Genomic DNA, 18,501 nt, shown 5'->3' on the forward strand with positions numbered 1-18,501 from the left:
GGGGATCCCTGGGGTGGCAACCGAGGTGAGCCCCAGAAACGTTGAGGCCCAGGACAGCAGCGGGGGGTCCCTGGGCAACCCCACGGCCTCACTCTGCCCCTCAGCACCCTCAGACAGACCCCAGACAGGAGCAGACTGACCAGTGGACACAGCCCCTCTGCCCCTCCGTGGTCCAAGGGGGAGAGTGGGATGGGGAATCCCCCAGGAAAAAGGGGGCCTGGTCCCACCTGAGGGGCCCTTGAAATGGGGGAGGGCGGAGACCCCACTGGGGGCTCATGTGGGGGTCCCACCTGCTGTGACCCACTTCTACTGAGGGGGCACCCCTCTGCCACTGGGGGCTTGGGGGTGCCCGCGTGGGAGGGGTGCAGCAGGGGTCTGGAGAGTGCATGGTGGGGGCTGGTGTAGCCCCAGACACCTCAACAAGAACACCATTGGGGGGCTTCAATCTCCTCAAAAGGAAGCAGGACCCCGACCCACTGCAGCTGCCTTGGATTACAGGGGTACAAGCTCTGGCCCCATGGGGTAAACTGAGGCTGCTGGGGGCCTGGCCTCTGACTCTAGCCTCCCCACAGCTGCCACCCGCAGGTCACACCCTGTCCTGACCCCCCCACTCCTGGGCCTGTGCATCCGCGAAGGTCCTGTTGGATTAAGGCCATTTTTTTTTGTTTTGTTTTTTTGTTTTGTTTTTTGTTTTGTTTTTTTAGAAAATCTTGACATACAAGTCTGGCGGCAGTCAAACGCACGCACATACATGGAGTTCTTAGAAAAGGAGGTGCCCGCGGCTCCCAGTGGCCCCTGCCCGTGGCACCCGGCCCAGACGGCGAGGCAGAGGCAGCTCAGGAGGGCAGGGGGCAGCAGGCATCCTGGGGGCCCGCTCAGCGCCCCCTCGGCCAGCAGGGCGGGAAGGGAGGGGCTGGCGGAGAGTGAGGCTGGGTGGGGGCTCCGGTTCCAGTTCAGCGCTGGGGTGGGAGGCCCGGGGAGCATGCTCTGGGCAGCGCCAGGGGAGGACGAGCAGCTGGACGACAGCCGGCCGGGAACGGGCACAGACACAGGCCACTCACCTGGACCGGGCGGGACACGGGGCACAAGACGTGACCCTTGGGAGGCCGGCCAGGGGACAGGCATCACATGCGGAGGCTGTGGCCACGGCTCAGACCACGCCTGCCCACGCCCGGGGGACAGCATTGCCCGTAGTGTTTACTGGGGGGCCCCGTGGAGCCAGAAGCTGGAAAAAGTGGACAGGCCACGGGCTAGAGGGCCACGAGTCACGGCCACGCGTCCACCCAACTATGAGGCCACAGAGCCGCAGGACCATGGAAGCACAGCCATGGGCCACGAACCAACGAGGCCACGGCCACTGAAACCACGAGGCCACGGAACCACAGCCCCGGGTTCGGGTCAACCGGACCCCGACGCCACAGACCCACCAAACCGTGAGGCCAGGGAGTCACAAACTAGGTCCCCGGGCCCGGGCCCACCCACAGCTGGCACAGGCGGACGGGACGGGGTCGGCAGTGAGAGCTGGCAACAGTCCGGAAAAGCCGCGGCCACCGCCCGCCCGCGCTCCACCCAGGCTGCCGCGGGGCAGGGCGGGGCGGGCGGGCGCTGGGGTCACAGCCTGTCCATGCGGAAGGTGTCCTCCGTGGCAGCGTCGGCCAGGACCACGTCGGGGTCGCTGAGCATGTGCAGCCCGTCCAGCGTCAGCGGGTCTATCCTGAGCTCGTCCAGCGGGAAGTGGTGGTCGGCCTCGAAGCCCACGTCGCCCACGCCCGCCAGCTCCTTGGTCAGGCTGGGGGGCGACTCGCCCGTCACTGGGGGGGGCAGAGGCTCAGCGCGGGCCCCGTGGGCGATGGCGGGGGGGGGGGGGAGTGGGGACGCCGCTCGGCTCACCTGTGAGGATGATGTTGGGGATACCGCCATGGCCCCCGTAGCCCAGCGGCGTGTCCGGGAGGCTCCCAGGGCTGCCGGCCAGCCCCATCATGGTGGCCTGGGAGTAGCTGAGCGCGGAGCCGGGGCTGTAGAGGCCGCCCGAGCCCAGGGCGCTCTCCACCATGTTGAACTGCTCCAGCTGCGGTGGGGGACAGCAGCGATGGAGGGGGCGATGGTGGATGCATGAATGAGAGGAGGGGAAGAGTGATGTGAGGGCGGACGGCATGTGCTGGGGGACCTGACTCCTGCCCGCCCCGGCTCCAGGCTAGGTGGGCTGCCCCCGGCAGGTGGGTATGCGGCTCACCTGGTGGGACAGGGCGTTGGCCTGTCTGGCCGCCATCTGCTGCTCGTAGTAGGTGTCCCCAAACACGGCCGCCAGGCTGGAGGTGTGCTGGGGGACAGGCCGAGTGGGCGGGGCGGGGCCTCCCACAGGGAGCCGATTGGGCAGGGTCTGCGGGGGCGGGGCCTAACCTGTGGGGAACTGGTTGGGCGGGGCCTACATGCGGGCAGCTGATTTGGTGTCGCCTAGGGGGTGGGGCCTACTGGATACCGCCCCCAGAGGAGCTGACTGGGTGGAGCCTCCACAGGGCGGGGCCTACCTGCAGGAAGCTGATTGGGCAGGGCCCCTGCGGGGCGGGCCTAGCGGTGGGCTCTCCCTGCGGGGCGCTGATTGGCGGAGCCCCCACGGGGCGGGGCCTACCTGCGGCGAGCTGGCCGGGGAGAAGCCCTGGCTGGACACCGGCGAGGTGGGGGACTGGTTGGCGGGGGAGCCGGCACTGGAGCGGTACTGCTGCAGGGCGGGCGCCTGCGGGGCGCAGCGGGCTGTAGCCTCCCTCCCCCGCCTCCTCACACCCAGCAGAGGAACTGGGGTGCGGACCTGGGGGCCCGGTGCACCCCGACGCCAGCCCCGCACAGACCAGACGGACCAGACCTCCCGGGCCCTGCCCCCGTGGCGGCGCCATCCCCGGGCCCCCCACTCACCGAGCCCACCTCGATCACCATGGGGGGCGGGCCGGCGCTCTCGGGGGGCTGGGGGAGAGAGGGCGGCAGGGTGACCAGGAGCGGGGGTGGCGGGGACCCCGCGAAAGGCCGCTGGGGGTGGGGGGAGCCCCACGGGCACCTGGGGCGGCGGGGGCTGGGCCGAGGGGGGCGGCGGGGGCTGCGGCGGCGGCTGGGAGCCGGGCGTGAAGAAGGCGAAGGGCAGCTGCGGCTCCATGGCCAGCGCCTCCATGGGGGCCGCCTGTGGGGGCAGGGACACAGGGCAGGTGAGCACTTTGCGGTCCGGGGAGAGCCCTGACCCCGGGCGCACCCCCAGCCTCCCCACGAGCGCTCGGGTGGGGGGCACGCACCTGGGTGATGGGGGACAGTGGGCACAGGCTGGGGGACACGGGCTGGGGCTGCGGCGGGCTGACTCCGGCCACACGGTGCTGTGGGGACGAGCCCGGCGAGCTCACGCCTGCAGGGGGGGCGTCACTGGAGGGCGGGCAGCACCACAGCCTCCCCACGCTGGGTACCTGCACGGTCATCGGGCCGAGCCCAGGTGCGAGGCCCCGCTCACTACGGGACCCGGCCGACCCCAAGTTCTCTGCTCTGAGCAGTGAGAAGCCCGCCCCGCTCCTTGCCGGGTCCCGCCAGGCCCCTTTGGGTGAGGACCCCTTCCCCCCCCCAGCAGGGGGAGGGTCCCGGGGCCCAGGAGCGTCTCTGCCATCCCAGGACCCCAGAACCCCGAGGCTCCCTGCGCCAGCCAGAGGGTCCCGGGCCCGGAACGTTCCCGGGAAGGGCAGTGCCCGGGGACCCTGTTCCGGGAGGCTGGGGGCCTGACTCAGATTCACCCCGTGGGAGGAGGGGAGGTCCCTTCCGCTGGCCAGGCCACTGCAACTCCGGCACCCCCTTGCTCTCCCCTCGCCACGGGGGTGCCCCACCCCAAACTCCCCCTCCCCTTCCCCGTATCTGGGGCCCTTACCGGGGGGCTGGCCGCCCAGGCGCAGGTGGGGCAGGGTCCCGGAGCTGCCCAGGGTGGGGAAGCCGGGCTCCTCGGGGTCCAGAGGGGTGGGCAGGGGGGAGGGGAAGTGCAGGGTGCTGAGGTCGGGCAGCGAGCCCCCTGTGCCGGGGGCCGCGGGCAGCAGCGAGGACGAGGCTGAGGGTGAGGCTGGGGCGGGCGGCCCCTCAGGCTCCGTGGACGGGTAGATGCTGGAAGGACACGCAGCTGGGGCTGGGGACTAGAAGGGGCCGGGGTGAAGGGGCCCCAGAGGGTGGTGACCCCGGGGTCAGCAGGTGGATGGGGACCCTGGGGGAGGGGGGCGGGCAGGAGAGTCCAGGGGGCTGTGGGTGCTCACTTGATGCCGGGGACCTCGCAGGACTTGGGCCGGGACCCCGTCTGTGAGAGAGAGAGAGAGTGCAGAGGAGCTGGGGTGCACCTGGGGCGGCCCCGTGAGGGGACCCAGGTCCGGGGAGGTACCTACCTTCTTGCCGTCCCAAGCCGGCTTGGCCAGGCCCTTGTCCGCGTCGGGGGGCGCCTCCTCCATGCCGGGCACCGCCAGCAGCAGCACTGTGGGGGTGGGGCGGGGCATCAGGGGCCCGAGCTGGTGGCCATGCACCACCTCCGTGCCAAAGCCAGGGCCCCTGACTCCAGCTGCCTCTCTCTGGTCACCTCCCCAGGGAGGCCCGCGGGGAGCCCCGTGGAAGCCCCAGAAGGCCCCTTCCAGGCCTGGGGTCCCCAGAGGACCGAGCCCCAGGCTACGCAGCCTCCGGCACAAGTCGTGGTGGGAGGACGCTCCCAGAAGGTTCTGTGCAGCCCCGAGCGCCCGCCCGCCCCTCCGTCAGCACCTCTCTTCTGGTGGGCGTCCTGGGGGGCGACGGAGAAGGGCTCAGGCGCAGGCGCCAGGGTGCTCTGATGCAGGGCCGAGTCTGAGTTGGTCCTGGGGAGGGCGGGAAGGAGGGAGGGGGCTCACACCCACACCCACGCTGCCCCTTGGGGCTCCCCCGCCCCGCGCCCCCGCCCGCAGGCATGTCAGCGTTGAGAACAGCTCTCCACGGGCCCTGACACTGACGACCAGCTGCTCTTCAATTCTCTGAGCACCAGCAGACGGCCCGGGAGGGAGGGAGGGTCTGTGGGGCCCTGAGCTGAGGGTCTCACCTCCGCCAGCTGCTGTCGGCAGGTGGGGACAGGTACACAGAGCCGTAGGGACAGCTGTCGGCGTGGGGGGCGTTAAGGACGCACCGGGGAACCCCAAGAAGGGACCCTGTGGTTGGCTGGGGGTGGGCAGCCCAGTGGCTCTGCAGAGAGACCCTCCCGCCTGAGGCTCCCTGCTTCAATTCCCAGCCCACCACCAGCCAGAGCTCAGCAAGGCTCTGGCAAAAAATAAAATGAGCAGGGGTAGATAGCATAATGGTTATAATGGTTCTGCAAAGAGACTCTCAGGCCTGAGGCTCCAAAGTCCCAGGTTCAATCCCCTGCACCACCATAAGCCAGAGCTGAGCAGTGCTCTGGTGAAAAAGAAAGAAAAGGGACCCAGGGGCAGGACAGGGGAAAAAAAAAAGGGACCCGGGGGGCAGGACAGGGGAAAAAAAAAAGGGACCCGGGGGCAGGACAGGGGAAAAAAAAGAAAGAAAGAAAAAGGGACCCAGGGACAGGGCAGGGAGGGCCCTCCTGGATGCAGGGGTGAGGCTTCCAGCCTGGCCTAACCGCAGGGGTGGGGTGCCCCGCTGCCCTCTGGCAGGTGCCCATCGGCCCCCAAGGATATTTGGCGGCCGTGCTTGTCCACAGAGAGGGGCCGGCGGTGCGGGGAGCCCAGGCGGCCACGTTCCCGGCACACGCGGTCCACCAGCCCGTGGTGTCGCGACGTGCGGCTGGTGTCCATGCCCGACGGCGGGAAGGGCGTCTGTGGAGAGGGTCGCGGAGCGTCACCCCCCACCCCGGGGTGCTCCCCTGAAGGGCGCCCTCCCAGCCCCCCCGGGGTGCACACCTGGAATGGCAGGTCCCCCGCGCCCAGCTGGCTGACGTTGGGCAGGGAGCCCCCATAGTACTGGCCGCGTCCCGGGCCCAGCTGCAGGCACTGTGGCTTCTGGAGCTGCAGCTGAGGAGAGGAGTCGGCCTGGACCCCGCTGGACACCCCAGAGCTGGGGGAGCACAGTCCAAGGCCAGGGTGGGGGCCCTGATGTCCATGTCCAGCGCTGGGGACCACCCGCCTCGCAGGTACTAGACAGGGGGGCCCATGCCCCCAGATCCAGGGCGGGAGACCCTGTGGCCCCCGAAGCAGGGTCTGTGCCCTCCACGAGCCCCACCCAGGTCCTCAGCCCTCCAATCAGTCCCCACAGTGGGGGTGGGACTCATGCTTGGGAGGGGTGCAGTGGGGGACCCTCGGCCCCCGCCAGCATTCCTGGGGCGATGGGCCCTGGCCTGGGGCTCCCCAGCTGCTTCCTGGCCCTCCCGCCTGGTGTCCCCATGGTCCCCGCACCTGGGCTGGGGGAGGGGTGCACAGGGCACCAGACCTCCCCAGGCGCAGCAGGGAGCAGACGCCCCCTCGCAAGGGGTGGACCCCAGCATGGGCACCAGGAGTGCGGCCCACAGCAGCCAGCTGCCAGCCCCCTCCCAGCACCCCAAGCTCCTGTATGTGGGGAGGGTCCTGGTGGCTCCTCTGAACACGGGGTGGGGGGAAGCACTCCACACCTGGGAGAACTGGCCCAGGGCAGAACAGACATACAAAAAGGACCCCCCCCCCTACGAATCCCGGACTGCAAGATTCAAGCCGCTCAGCTCCCAAATCCCAGAGAACCAGCCCCCAGCCACATCCCCCAATCGCCTCCAGCCCCCATCTCCCCAGTCCTCCAATCATATATCTCCTCGATCCCCCCAGCCCCCATCTCCCCCAGCCTCCATCTCCCCCAGCCCCATCCCCTCCAGGCCACATCCCCTCCAGCCGCCATCTCCCCTAGGCCCCATCTCCCCCACACCCCATCCACTCCAGTCCCCATCTCCCCCAGGCCCCATCCCCTCCAGACCCCATCACCCCCAGCCCCCATCTCCCCCAGCCCCATCCCCTCCAGCCCACATCTCCCCCAGGCCCCATCCCCTCCAGCCCCCATTTCCCCCAGCCACCATCCCCTCCAGGCCCCATCCCCTCCAGCCCCCATCTCCCCCAGCCCCATCCCCTCCAGCCCCCATCTCCCCCAGGCCCCATCCCCTCCAGCCCCCATCTCCCCCAGGCCCCATCCCCTCCAGCCCCCATTTCCCCCAGCCACCATCCCCTCCAGGCCCCATCCCCTCCAGCCCCCATCTCCCCCAGCCCCATCTCCCCCAGCCCCCATCTCCCCCAGCCCCATCTCCCCCAGCCCCATCCCCTCCAGGCCCCATCCCCTCCAGCCCCCATCTCCCCCAGCCCCCATCTCCCCCAACCCCATCTCCCCCAGCCCCATCCCCTCCAGGCCCCATCCCCTCCAGCCCCCATCTCCCCCAGCCCCATCTCCCCCAGCCCCATCTCCCCCAGCCCCATCCCCTCCAGGCCCCATCCCCGCCAGCCCCCATCTCCCCCAGTCCCCATCTCCCCCAACCCCATCTCCCCCAGCCCCATCCCCTCCAGGCCCCATCCCCTCCAGCCCCCATCTCCCCCAGCCCCCATCTCCCCCAGGCTCCCAGCCACTCCAGCCCCCCATCCTCCCCTCTCCTCCAGGCCCCAGCCCCCATGCCCCCCCTCCTCCAGGCCCCATCCTCCCCCAGCCCCCCAGCCCGCTGCTGGCCCCAGCATGTAAACAGAGAAGCAGACACACCGGGCGCCTTTAATCAGGCCCGGCCGCCGCCACCAGACCCCCCACACCCACAGAGTCGGAGTTGGAGTCGGGGCTCACAGCTGTGAACGCCAGGCGGGGGGTGGGGGATCCCCCAGGAGGGGCCCGAGCCCGCCCACGGGGATGCCGTCTCTGAGTCGGGGAGACGTGTACCCCCGTCCTCCGCGGTGCCCGGGCTGGCCTGGCTCTCCCCCCATGCCCCACCATCTGGCAGGTCCCCACGCCAGGCGCCCTAATCCTCGCCCCACCCGCTGCTGCCAGAGCTCCCCCACCCCCTAGGCCGGGCGCGGGGGGGGGGGGGGGGGCAGGTCGGGGTGCTGGGGATGGGGACACATAGGGCCGGGACACAGCTCACCTGGGGGGTGCGCGCCAGGCCCCTGACGACGGGGGACCCCAACTCTTCGAGAGAAATGCCCCGGGATCGAGCCCTGGGACTAGAGGACCCCGGGTCGCAGGCCTGGTCTGCCCACTGAGCTGCCCCATGGCACGGCCCCCCCGGGTCCCGCACCGGGGACGGAGTCCACAGGGCTGAGGGCAGCAGTGGGCAAGGCTGGGTGCCCTGAGCCCCGGATGTGAGCGGGCTGCGAGCGCCCCAGCGGGTGTCCACTGCCACACAGCCCTTCGTGGCAGGGCCTGCAGCCCACACTGCTCTGCAGGGCCCCCGGAGTCGGGGTCGGGGCACCACACAGGAGAGGGCCTGGGGTCAGGCTGACAGGGGTCTGGGGGCTCAGGCCAAGGCCGGCTGCAGGAGGGGTGCACGCTCCTGGGGTCCTCGTCCCTCTGTCTCCCAGGAAGAAGCCCCAGGCTAGACCCCAGCCCTCTGGGCGTCTGTCAGTTCCGCCTGCCATGGGGGACCCCGTCCCTGAATGCACAGGGAGGACCCTCAGCAGCCCTCAAATAAGGCGTCAAAGTGAGGCAGAGACAGACACAGAGAGAGACACACGCAGAGAAGTGAGACAGGGAGACACAGAGACAGAGACAGAAACACAGACACAGAGAGACACCCAAAGAGACGGGGACGGCAGAGAGACAGAGACAGGACACAGGGCGTCCCCGACTCCCGCGGCCCCAGAGGAGGGGCAGAGCTCAGCCCAGGGCCAGGCGTCCTGGGTGGGGCCCCTACAAGCACAGGGGAGCCTTGACCACTGGGGGTCCTCTGGTCCCTCTCTGGGGCAGGCAGAGTCCCAGCACCTCGTGTGTGGGAGCCCCGAGGACAGCATGGGGGGCACGGCCCGTGGTCTCTCTGTCTCTGCACAGACTAGGGCTCGGCCAGCAGCCCCCAGAGCTGCAGGGTGTCGGGCAGGCAGAGCCCAGGCCAGCTGGGGAGGGTCCCCTCCTCCCTCTTGCCGGGGCCTCGGGACCCCCAGCACGGCGGCTCCCCGCCAGCCCCCGGGGTCTGCAGGCCTTGGGCGCCTCGAACCCCAGTTTCTCCCGGAGGTCACGTGTGAGACAGCGGCACCCAGCTGGGGCTGACCCCGCACCAAGGAGGGGAGGGGTCCCAGGGTGCTGGCACCCACGCGGCCCCCAGACTCAGACTCAGGCCTGCCCCTGGTTTAGGGCCCCCACCCCGGCCCCTCAGCCTGTCCGGGGGAGCCGGGAGCTGCAGGGCTGAGCCCTGGGTTCGAGTCCATGGGCCACGGGACCACGGCCAGCCCCCGGAAGGCGTTAGGGGGTGTCTCTGCTCTCTCTCAAACCACAAGGCCAGGTGGTCGAGCAGTCGCAGTCGGAGTGGCGGGCGGGGGCCTCGGCCCCAAGTCCAAGGGCTGGCCGGGCTGGGGCTGGGACAGGGCCTGGGACGCCCACCACCCCACACCGCCCCACGCCGCGGGCCCCAGCAGATGGCACCAGGCAGACGGGGCGGGGGTGGTGCGGGCACGCGGCCAGTGCGGGGGTGGGGGGGTGGGGGGGAGGCGGTGCCAGGGCCACCAGGGCCACCAGCGCCACGGCCCCCCCTGCCATGGCCCCCCCACATGCTCAGCCCAGCAGGTACCCGGGAAAAGGGGGCGTCACCTCGGGAGGCAGCTGGGGAAGACCAGCCCCCAGCCCCCAATGCCGGGGGGAGGGGGGCGGCTTGGGGGCGGGGCCCACGGAAACTTCCGGAACAGACCCCCCCCCAGACAGGGCGCAGGGCGCAGGACGCAGGGCAGCGGAGCGCCGGTGCCACACACCTGCGGGCTTCACCTGCTCGCCCGCCCGCTCATTCATTCAGCGCCGGGGGCGGGCGGGCAGCGCGGGGGGGGGGCACAGGTGGGCGGCCAGCGGGGATGCGGCCGTGACACCGCCCCCGGCCCCGGGACACGCCGACATCCTCGGGACTCCGGCCCCCGGCCAGGCGGCGACACCTGTCCCAGGTGGGCGGCGGAGCCCCCTGCGGCCTCCTGGCCCCGCCCCGCCCGGCCACGCCCACCACCACCGGTCCCGCCCCTGGCCCCGCCCACCGCCGCCCCTGGCCCCGCCCCGCGGCAGCCCGCCCCGCCCCCGCGGTACTCCGGGCGGCGCCCTCACCCGCGCGGCGCGCGTCAGGCTCAGGTCCTTCATGACCTCCTCGAAGGCCGCCGTCTCCTCCGCCTGCTTCTGGTTGTGCAGCGCGATCTTCTCGCTGAATTTCCGCGGATTGCTCGACGTCGCCATCTTCTCGCCGCCTCCTCCGCCCCGCGCCCCCCCACCGGGGCCACCGCGCAGGCGCCGACCGGCCCGCGAGCGGCCCCCACCGCGCAGGCGCGTCCCCGCCGGACTCACTGCGCCGGCGCGCCGCGGCGGCGGCAGGCGGACGGGACTGGGGCGCATGCGCGCCTCGGCGGCCGGCGCGGTCCTGGGGGAGGGGCTGCAGCGCGCGTGCGCAGTGGGCCTCCTGCTGCTCCGCTGGACAGCGGCCGCCGGGTGGGTAGCGCGGCCCCACGTGCGCCTGGCGGCCGGCCCCAAGGACCTGAACCCGGGGCCTGCCCCCGACCCCCATATCCCCGCCCCGGGACCTGCCCCCGACCCCAATATCCCAGCCTCCGACCCCAATATCCCCGCCCCGGGCACTGCCCCCGACCCCAATATCCCCGCCCCCGACCCCAATATCCCAGCCACCGACCCCCAATATCCCAGCCTCTGGGACCTGCCCCCGACCCCAATATCCCCGCCCCGGGCCCTGCCCCCGACCCCAATATCCCAGCCCCGGGCCTGCCCCCGACCCCAATATCCCCGCCCCGGGACCTGCCCCCGACCCCAATATCCCCGCCCCGGGACCCGCCCCCGACCCCAATATCCCCGCCCCGGGACCCGCCCCCGACCCCAATATCCCCGCCCCGGGACACGCCCCCGACCCCAATATCCCCGCCCCGGGCCCTGCCCCCGACCCCCAATATCCCCGTCCCGGGCCTGCCCCCGACCCCAATATCCCCGCCCCGGGCCCTGCCCCCAACCCCAATATCCCTGCCCTGGCGCCTGCCCCCGACCCCAATATCCCCGCCCCGGGCCCTGCCCCCGACCCCAATATCCCCGCCCCGGGACCTGCCCCCAACCCCAATATCCCTGCCCTGGCGCCTGCCCCCGACCCCAATATCCCCGCCCCGGGCCCTGCCCCCGACCCCAATATCCCCGCCCCGGGACCTGCCCCCAACCCCAATATCCCCGTCCCGGGACCTGCCCCCGACCCCCAGTATCTGAACCCAGATGCAGAGGGTGAGCCTGTCCCCACCCCGAGACAGGTGTGCACTCTGGGCCCCTCCAGGTGTGGGTGACTCGGACCCTGCCCGCCAGGTGCGCATCACCTGGGAGCCCCCAGGGCCGGGTCTCGAGTGGGGGTGAGTGCTGTGCCCAGGCGCAGGGGGCAGCCTGTGCCCGCACCCGCGCCGCCTGGTCCCAGTCCCTGTCCCCCGGGAGCAGCGCCGTGGCGTGGGTGCGGCGGGGGACAAGCCCTCCCAGCGCTCGGGACCGGGACGGGGACCAGAAGAGCCCGCAGGCACCTGCCCTACCCCACCCTGCCCGACTCCACAACCCCCCCACCACTACAGCGCTCCAGCCATCACACATCCATTATCCAGCCTCCATCTTCTACCCATCATCATCCATCCATCCTCCATCCATCATCCACCATCATCCATCTAGCATTCATCATCTATCCATCATCCACCATCTATCAATCACCATCCATCATCCATCCATCATCCACCATTCATCATCCATCCACCATCCATCCACCATCCATAATCCATCATCCATCATCCTCCACCATCCATCCACCATCCATCCATCCTCCATTCATCCATCATCCATCCACCATCCATCCATCCTCCATTCATCCATCATCCACCCATCATCCATCTATTCACCATCCACCATCCATCATCAACCATCCTCCACCATCGTCATCCAGCCATCATCCATCCACCATCCATCCACCGTCCATCCATCCTCCACCACCATCCTCCATCATCCACCATCCACCATCCATCCACCATCCATCCTCCACCATTCATCTCTCATCCATCATCATCCACCATCCATCCCTCACTCATCCCGATTCATTCCCTGGTTCCATACACTGCTGGAGCTCCCGGGCAGCCCCGAGGAAGCTGAGGTGGGCAGGGAGTGACAGCCCCAAGCCCTCATCCTGGTGGGAGTCCTGGGATCCGGGTCGTGGGCCGGGAGGGCCGGGGGCGCCAGGGGCAGTGCGGCCGCCCTCACTCACACACCGGGGGAGCGGAGGGTCCTGGGGCCTCTGGGGGACCCCACCGCAGAGCCTGACGTGCAGGGGCGGGGCGTTTCGGGGTAGGGGCGTGGGGCTCCGTGTGGGGAGGGAGGGGACGGGGGATGGGACGCGCAGCTCTGGGGCGCCGGCCTGAGTCCGCAGGCTCGCTGTCTCCCCCAGATGCAGGGTGATGGACGGACGGACGGCTCGGCCCACCGCTCAGCTGCTCCCGTGCAGCCTGGGGACTCGAACCTGGGTCCACACACCTGGCAGAGTGTGCTTGAGCAGGTGAGCCACGCTGGCTTTGTGTTTTAAATCGTCTTTATTTAATCATTGGGTAGAGGCGGCCAGAAACACAGAGGAGGGGGAGATAGAGAGGGAGAGAGACAGAGAGACCCCTGCAGCCCTGCTCCACCCCTTGTGAAGCTCTCCCCCTGCAGGTGGGGACCGGCGGCTTGAACCCGGGTCCTTGCACACTGTGACACGTGCGCTCCACCAGGGGCGCCACTCGGCCCCCAAGCCCTGGTGTCTTGCTGTTGTTTTGTTTGGTTGGCTGGTTTTAGACAGCGGCAGACAGAGAGCGACAGCACAGCACCACGGCCCCTATTATTTTATTTTATCTTTTTCTTTTAGAGAAGGAGCCATGTCCACATAATGAAAGGCTTCATAGGGGCCAGGCGGTGGCGCACCTGGTTAAGCGCTTACGTTACAGTGCCAAGGACCCGGGTTCGAGCCCCCTGGTCCCCACCTGCAGGGGGGAAGCTTCAGGAGTCGTGAAGCAGGGCTGCAGGTTTCTCTCTGCCTCCCCTCTCCTTTGGATTTCTCTCTGTCTCTATCCAATAATAAATACAAAATATATTTGTTTAAAAGATGGTTAGGGCACGAAGCGCAAGGATCGACGTGAGGATCCCGGTTCGAGCCCCCGGCTCCCCACCTGCAGGGGAGTCGCTTCCCAGGCGGTGAAGCAGGTCTGCAGGTGTCTGTCTTTCTCTCCCCCTCTCTGTCTTCCCCTCCTCTCTCCATGTCTCTCTGTCCCATCCAACAACGACAACATCAATAACAACAATAAAAACAACAAGGACAACAAAAAGGAAAATTAAATAAATATATAAAATAGATGGTCAGGGCTGGAGAGACAGCACAGGGGTGCTGCAAACAGACTCTCCTGCAGGAGGCTCTGAGGCCCCAGGTTCAATTCCCCAGGGCACCACCACCAGCCAGAACTGAGCAGGGCTCTGGGCTCCCTCTGTCATTAAAATAAAATAAAAATAGTGAAAACGTTTCCAGGACTCCACCACTTAACAAATTTGACGCAAAGCTGGTTAGGCTGCTGGCTGGTTAAATATATTTTTCCAAAGTGGGAGGGGGAAGCTGGAGGCTGGTACATAGGAGCACCTGTAGGGGGGAGGCTTCACGACCAGGGGGGCAATGTCTCTCCTTCTCCCCGTCTCTCCCTCTCTGGGAAGCAAGAGTCTGCCAGGAGGGGGTGGCACCACTCAGCTGGAAGCCCCAGCAAAGCCCCGGTGACGAAAGAAAGAGAGAAAGAGACAGGAAGAAGAGAAAAGAAATAGTAGGAAGGGAGGAATAGTGAGGAGGCTGGAGGGAGAGAGCGCCCTGCCCTGCACAAGATTGCGGTTCGAGCCCAGGCGCCACGTGGGAGGAGCCAAGGTGCCCAGGGAAGCTCCCCGACTGGGGTCTCCGGCCCGGCAATGGCACCGGCTGGCCGGGAGCGGCGCAAGCAGGCGAAACCCAAACCGGAGCCGGAGCCCGAGCCCGAGCCCGAGCAGAGGAGCGGGGAGGGGAGCCGGCGGCGCCGCCACCCCCAGCCCCCAGGGCCCTGCGTGCGAGCGCCCAGCTGCCCCCCGCGCTGACTCACCGGAAGCCAAGCCGGGCGGGTTGCACAATGGTGACCCCGGGCCGCCCGCCACCCGCACCGCCCCGCGCCGCCGCTGGGGGAGCTGCTCCCTCGGCCACCGCGCCGGGCGCCGCCTTCCCGTGTGCGGCCCTGGGTTCGAGTCCCGCAGTCTCAGTCTCTCTCTCCCACCGGGACCCGGGCCGCAGGAAGGCGCCCGGCAGACAGCTCAGGCAGCAGGACCCAAGGCCCCGGGTTCGAGCCCTGGCACCGCTTGGGAGCGCCGTGGACAGCCCCTGGGGAAGCTTGGGGCTCGCTCGGGCTCGGCAGCAGACTCTCCTGCCTGAGGCTCTCAGGCCCCGGGTTCCATCCCCAGCACCACCATCGGCCAGTGCTCAGCAGGGCTCTGGGGAAACAGTAATCATAATAAATCAATACTGTAAGCGCTGGCGGGGGCTCACGCAGGACATCCCAGCACCACAGGGGAAAGAACAGGGAGAGATGCAGTGGGACAGAGACACAAACACGGAGAGAGGTAGACAGGGGAGACACGTGCCCAGAACAAACACGGAGAGAGGTAGACACGGGGAGACACGTGCCCAGAACAGACACGGAGAGAGGTAGACACGAGGGGACACGTGCCCAGAACAGACACGGAGAGAGGTAGACACGGGGAGACACGTGCCCAGAACAGACACGGAGAGAGGTAGACACGGGGGGACACGTGCCCAGAACAGACACGGAGAGAGGTAGACACGGGGAGACATGTGCCCAGAACAGACACGGAGAGAGGTAGACACGGGGAGACACGTGCCCAGAACAGACACGGAGAGAGGTAGACACGGGGAGACACGTGCCCAGAACAGACACGGAGAGAGGTAGACACGAGGGGACACGTGCCCAGAACAGACACGGAGAGAGGTAGACACGGGGAGACACGTGCCCAGAACAGACACGGAGAGAGGTAGACACGGGGGGACACGTGCCCAGAACAGACACGGAGAGAGGTAGACACGGGGAGACATGTGCCCAGAACAGACACGGAGAGAGGTAGACACGGGGAGACACGTGCCCAGAACAGACACGGAGAGAGGTAGACACGGGGAGACACGTGCCCAGAACAGACACGGAGAGAGGTAGACACGGGGGGACACGTGCCCAGAACAGACACGGAGAGAGGTAGACACAGGGAGACACGTTGCCCAGAACAGACACGGAGAGAGGTAGACACAGGGGGACACGTGCCCAGAACAGACACGGAGAGAGGTAGACACAGGGGGACACGTGCCCAGAACAGACACGGAGAGAGGTAGACACAGGGGGACACGTGCCCAGAACAGACACGGAGAGAGGTAGACACAGGGAGACACGTTGCCCAGAACAGACACGGAGAGAGGTAGACACAGGGGGACACGTGCCCAGAACAGACACGGAGAGAGGTAGACACAGGGGGACACGTGCCCAGAACAGACACGGAGAGAGGTAGACACGGGGAGACACGTGCCCAGAACAGACACGGAGAGAGGTAGACACAGGGAGACACGTTGCCCAGAACAGACACGGAGAGAGGTAGACACAGGGGAGACACGTGCCCAGAACAAACACGGAGAGAGGTAGACACAGGGGGACACGTGCCCAGAACAGACACGGAGAGAGGTAGACACGGGGGGACACGTGCCCAGAACAGACACGGAGAGAGGTAGACACGGGGAGACATGTGCCCAGAACAGACACGGAGAGAGGTAGACACGGGGAGACACGTGCCCAGAACAGACACGGAGAGAGGTAGACACGGGGAGACACGTGCCCAGAACAGACACGGAGAGAGGTAGACACGGGGGGACACGTGCCCAGAACAGACACGGAGAGAGGTAGACACAGGGAGACACGTTGCCCAGAACAGACACGGAGAGAGGTAGACACAGGGGGACACGTGCCCAGAACAGACACGGAGAGAGGTAGACACAGGGGGACACGTGCCCAGAACAGACACGGAGAGAGGTAGACACAGGGGGACACGTGCCCAGAACAGACACGGAGAGAGGTAGACACAGGGAGACACGTTGCCCAGAACAGACACGGAGAGAGGTAGATACAGGGGGACACGTGCCCAGAACAGACACGGAGAGAGGTAGACACAGGGGGACACGTGCCCAGAACAGACACGGAGAGAGGTAGACACAGGGGGACACGTGCCCAGAACAGACACGGAGAGAGGTAGACACGGGGAGACACGTGCCCAGAACAGACACGGAGAGAGGTAGACACAGGGAGACACGTTGCCCAGAACAGACACGGAGAGAGGTAGACACAGGGGAGACACGTGCCCAGAACAAACACGGAGAGAGGTAGACACAGGGGGACACGTGCCCAGAACAGACACGGAGAGAGGTAGACACGGGGGGACACGTGCCCAGAACAGACACGGAGAGAGGTAGACACAGGGGAGACACGTGCCCAGAACAAACACGGAGAGAGGTAGACACAGGGGGACACGTGCCCAGAACAGACACGGAGAGAGGTAGACACGGGGAGACACGTGCCCAGAACAGACACAGAGAGAGGTAGACACGGGGGGTACACGTGCCCAGAACAGACACGGAGAGAGGTAGACAGAGGTCAACCAAGCAGAGATGAGGCAGACATGCCCCAGGCCTCCTGTCACCGGGGACGCTGTGGATGGAACCCGAGGCCTCCCACCTGAGAGTGCAGCACTCTGTCCACTGCACCCCCATTCTGGGCACATCTCTCCCTCTGTCTATCTCCGTGTTTGTTCTGGGCACATCTCCCTCTCTGTCTACCTCTCTCCGTGTTTGTTCTGCAGGGGAGTCGCTTCCCAGGCGGTGAAGCAGGTCTGCAGGTGTCTGTCTTTCTCTCCCCCTCTCTGTCTTCCCCTCTTCTCTCCATGTCTCTCTGTCCTATCCACAATGATGACATCAATAACAACAACAATAAAACAACAAGGGCAACAAAAGGGAATAAATAAATATTTAAAAAAGAGAAAGAAAAAAAAAAGTGAGTGTGTGTGGTAGGAGAGCCCATGAGACCCAGGAGACTCTGAAATGGCCTTAAGCCCACTGAAAGTCAGAAGAAGCCCTCACCCCCAGCGCCCTCTGGACCCCCAGCCCAGACCCCCAGCGCCCTCTTGAAGATCATGGCCCCCTGGCCTCATCTCAGGCCCCTCAGCTTCCTAGGCTCCCCCGTCCCCCAACTCTGTAGCCCAGCCCCCCAACCCAACCCCCTGGCCCACCAACCCCTAGCCCAGCCCCCCGGTCCCCCAGCCCAGCCCCCTGCCCCCCCCCAGCCCAGCCCAGACCTCAGGCTCTTGGAGATGGAGCAGATAAGACCCAAGGAAGCACTCAGCCCAGGACCAGGAGCTTTCCTTGCCTTATAAGGGATTCTCTCTGGGGTGCCCATGGGGCAGGGGGGTGCCCGTGGGGCGGGGGACAGGGGATAAGCGAGGGGCTGGGGGTCCTCAGAGGAGGCTGGGGGGCCAGGGGGCTTTGCTGAGGCGGGGTGCCAATGGGGCTGAGGATAGTTGGGGGTTGGGTGCCCGCAGGGTGGGGGTGGGGGGGCCTGCAGGGCGAGGGGTGTCAACAGTGTTGGGGGCGGGCAGGGGTGCCCACCCCATGTCTGAGCTTGCTCCCACAGGCTGAGCACCCAAGTCGGGCCTGGCCAAGCCAAGCCCCATCCCAGGCCCAGAGTCTGGGGGCACGCAGCCCCCCAAGACCGAGACCCCCGTGGGAGTCAGTATGAAGGAAGCCCACAGGCCACCTGGCCTGAGGTCCTGGGTTGGAACCCAGCCAGTGCAAGGTCCGTGGGTGGGCCAGGAGGGCCGCCCGTCACCCCTGTCACCCCTGCATCCTCTCCAATACAAGTGGGGAGGGGTGCAGAAGAGGGCTCAGCAGGGAGAGGGCACGCTACCACCTCAGGGGCCGGTCGAGCCTCGTGCAGGTGGGGGCGCCACACGGCGGGGAGGGAGCGGCTGTGGGGTGAGATGGGGCAGGCAGCCCCGAGCACTTTGCAAGGGAGACAGAGTGAAAAAGCAAGAGCAGAGAAGCGCAGGGTTGAGGCTGGGCGCGGGCGGCACACCTGGGTCCCCGTGGGGCTGGGGGCGGCTGGGGGTCCCCAGGGCAGTGAGTCCGCTGTCAGCCCGGGTTCCTGCATCTTGGGGGGCGGGGGTCCCAGGCGGTGCAAGGGTCTCTCCTTAAAGGGGTGAGGGCGTCCGGTGCCCCCGTGCCTCATGGCACAAGGTGGC

The 18,501-nt window shown here is 67.6% G+C and overlaps 2 protein-coding genes across 3 annotated transcripts in view; one reads left to right on the forward strand and one right to left on the reverse strand.

Moving 5' to 3' along the window:
- COPE (COPI coat complex subunit epsilon) overlaps positions 1-17,544 on the forward strand; it is a 54,950-nt gene extending 37,406 nt beyond the window's left edge. For both annotated transcript variants that reach the window (XM_060182394.1, XM_060182392.1), the window contains one exon: positions 17,525-17,544. The gene's annotated coding sequence lies outside the window, so the exon portion shown is untranslated. The remainder of the gene's footprint in view (positions 1-17,524) is intronic.
- CRTC1 (CREB regulated transcription coactivator 1) lies at positions 1,467-10,400 on the reverse strand. Its single transcript, XM_060182433.1, is given in 15 exon segments — positions 1,467-1,811; positions 1,891-2,068; positions 2,234-2,320; positions 2,630-2,734; positions 2,911-3,028; positions 3,030-3,169; positions 3,279-3,385; positions 3,893-4,119; positions 4,266-4,306; positions 4,392-4,474; positions 4,756-4,847; positions 5,066-5,127; positions 5,673-5,810; positions 5,895-6,005; positions 10,219-10,400. Coding segments are annotated over 15 exon segments (1,815 nt in total). The 5' UTR covers positions 10,345-10,400; the 3' UTR covers positions 1,467-1,611.
- Positions 17,545-18,501: the final 957 nt, after the last annotated feature.

Source organism: Erinaceus europaeus, chromosome 23 (assembly GCF_950295315.1).
Source record: "Erinaceus europaeus chromosome 23, mEriEur2.1, whole genome shotgun sequence".
Taxonomy (NCBI): domain Eukaryota; kingdom Metazoa; phylum Chordata; class Mammalia; order Eulipotyphla; family Erinaceidae; genus Erinaceus; species Erinaceus europaeus.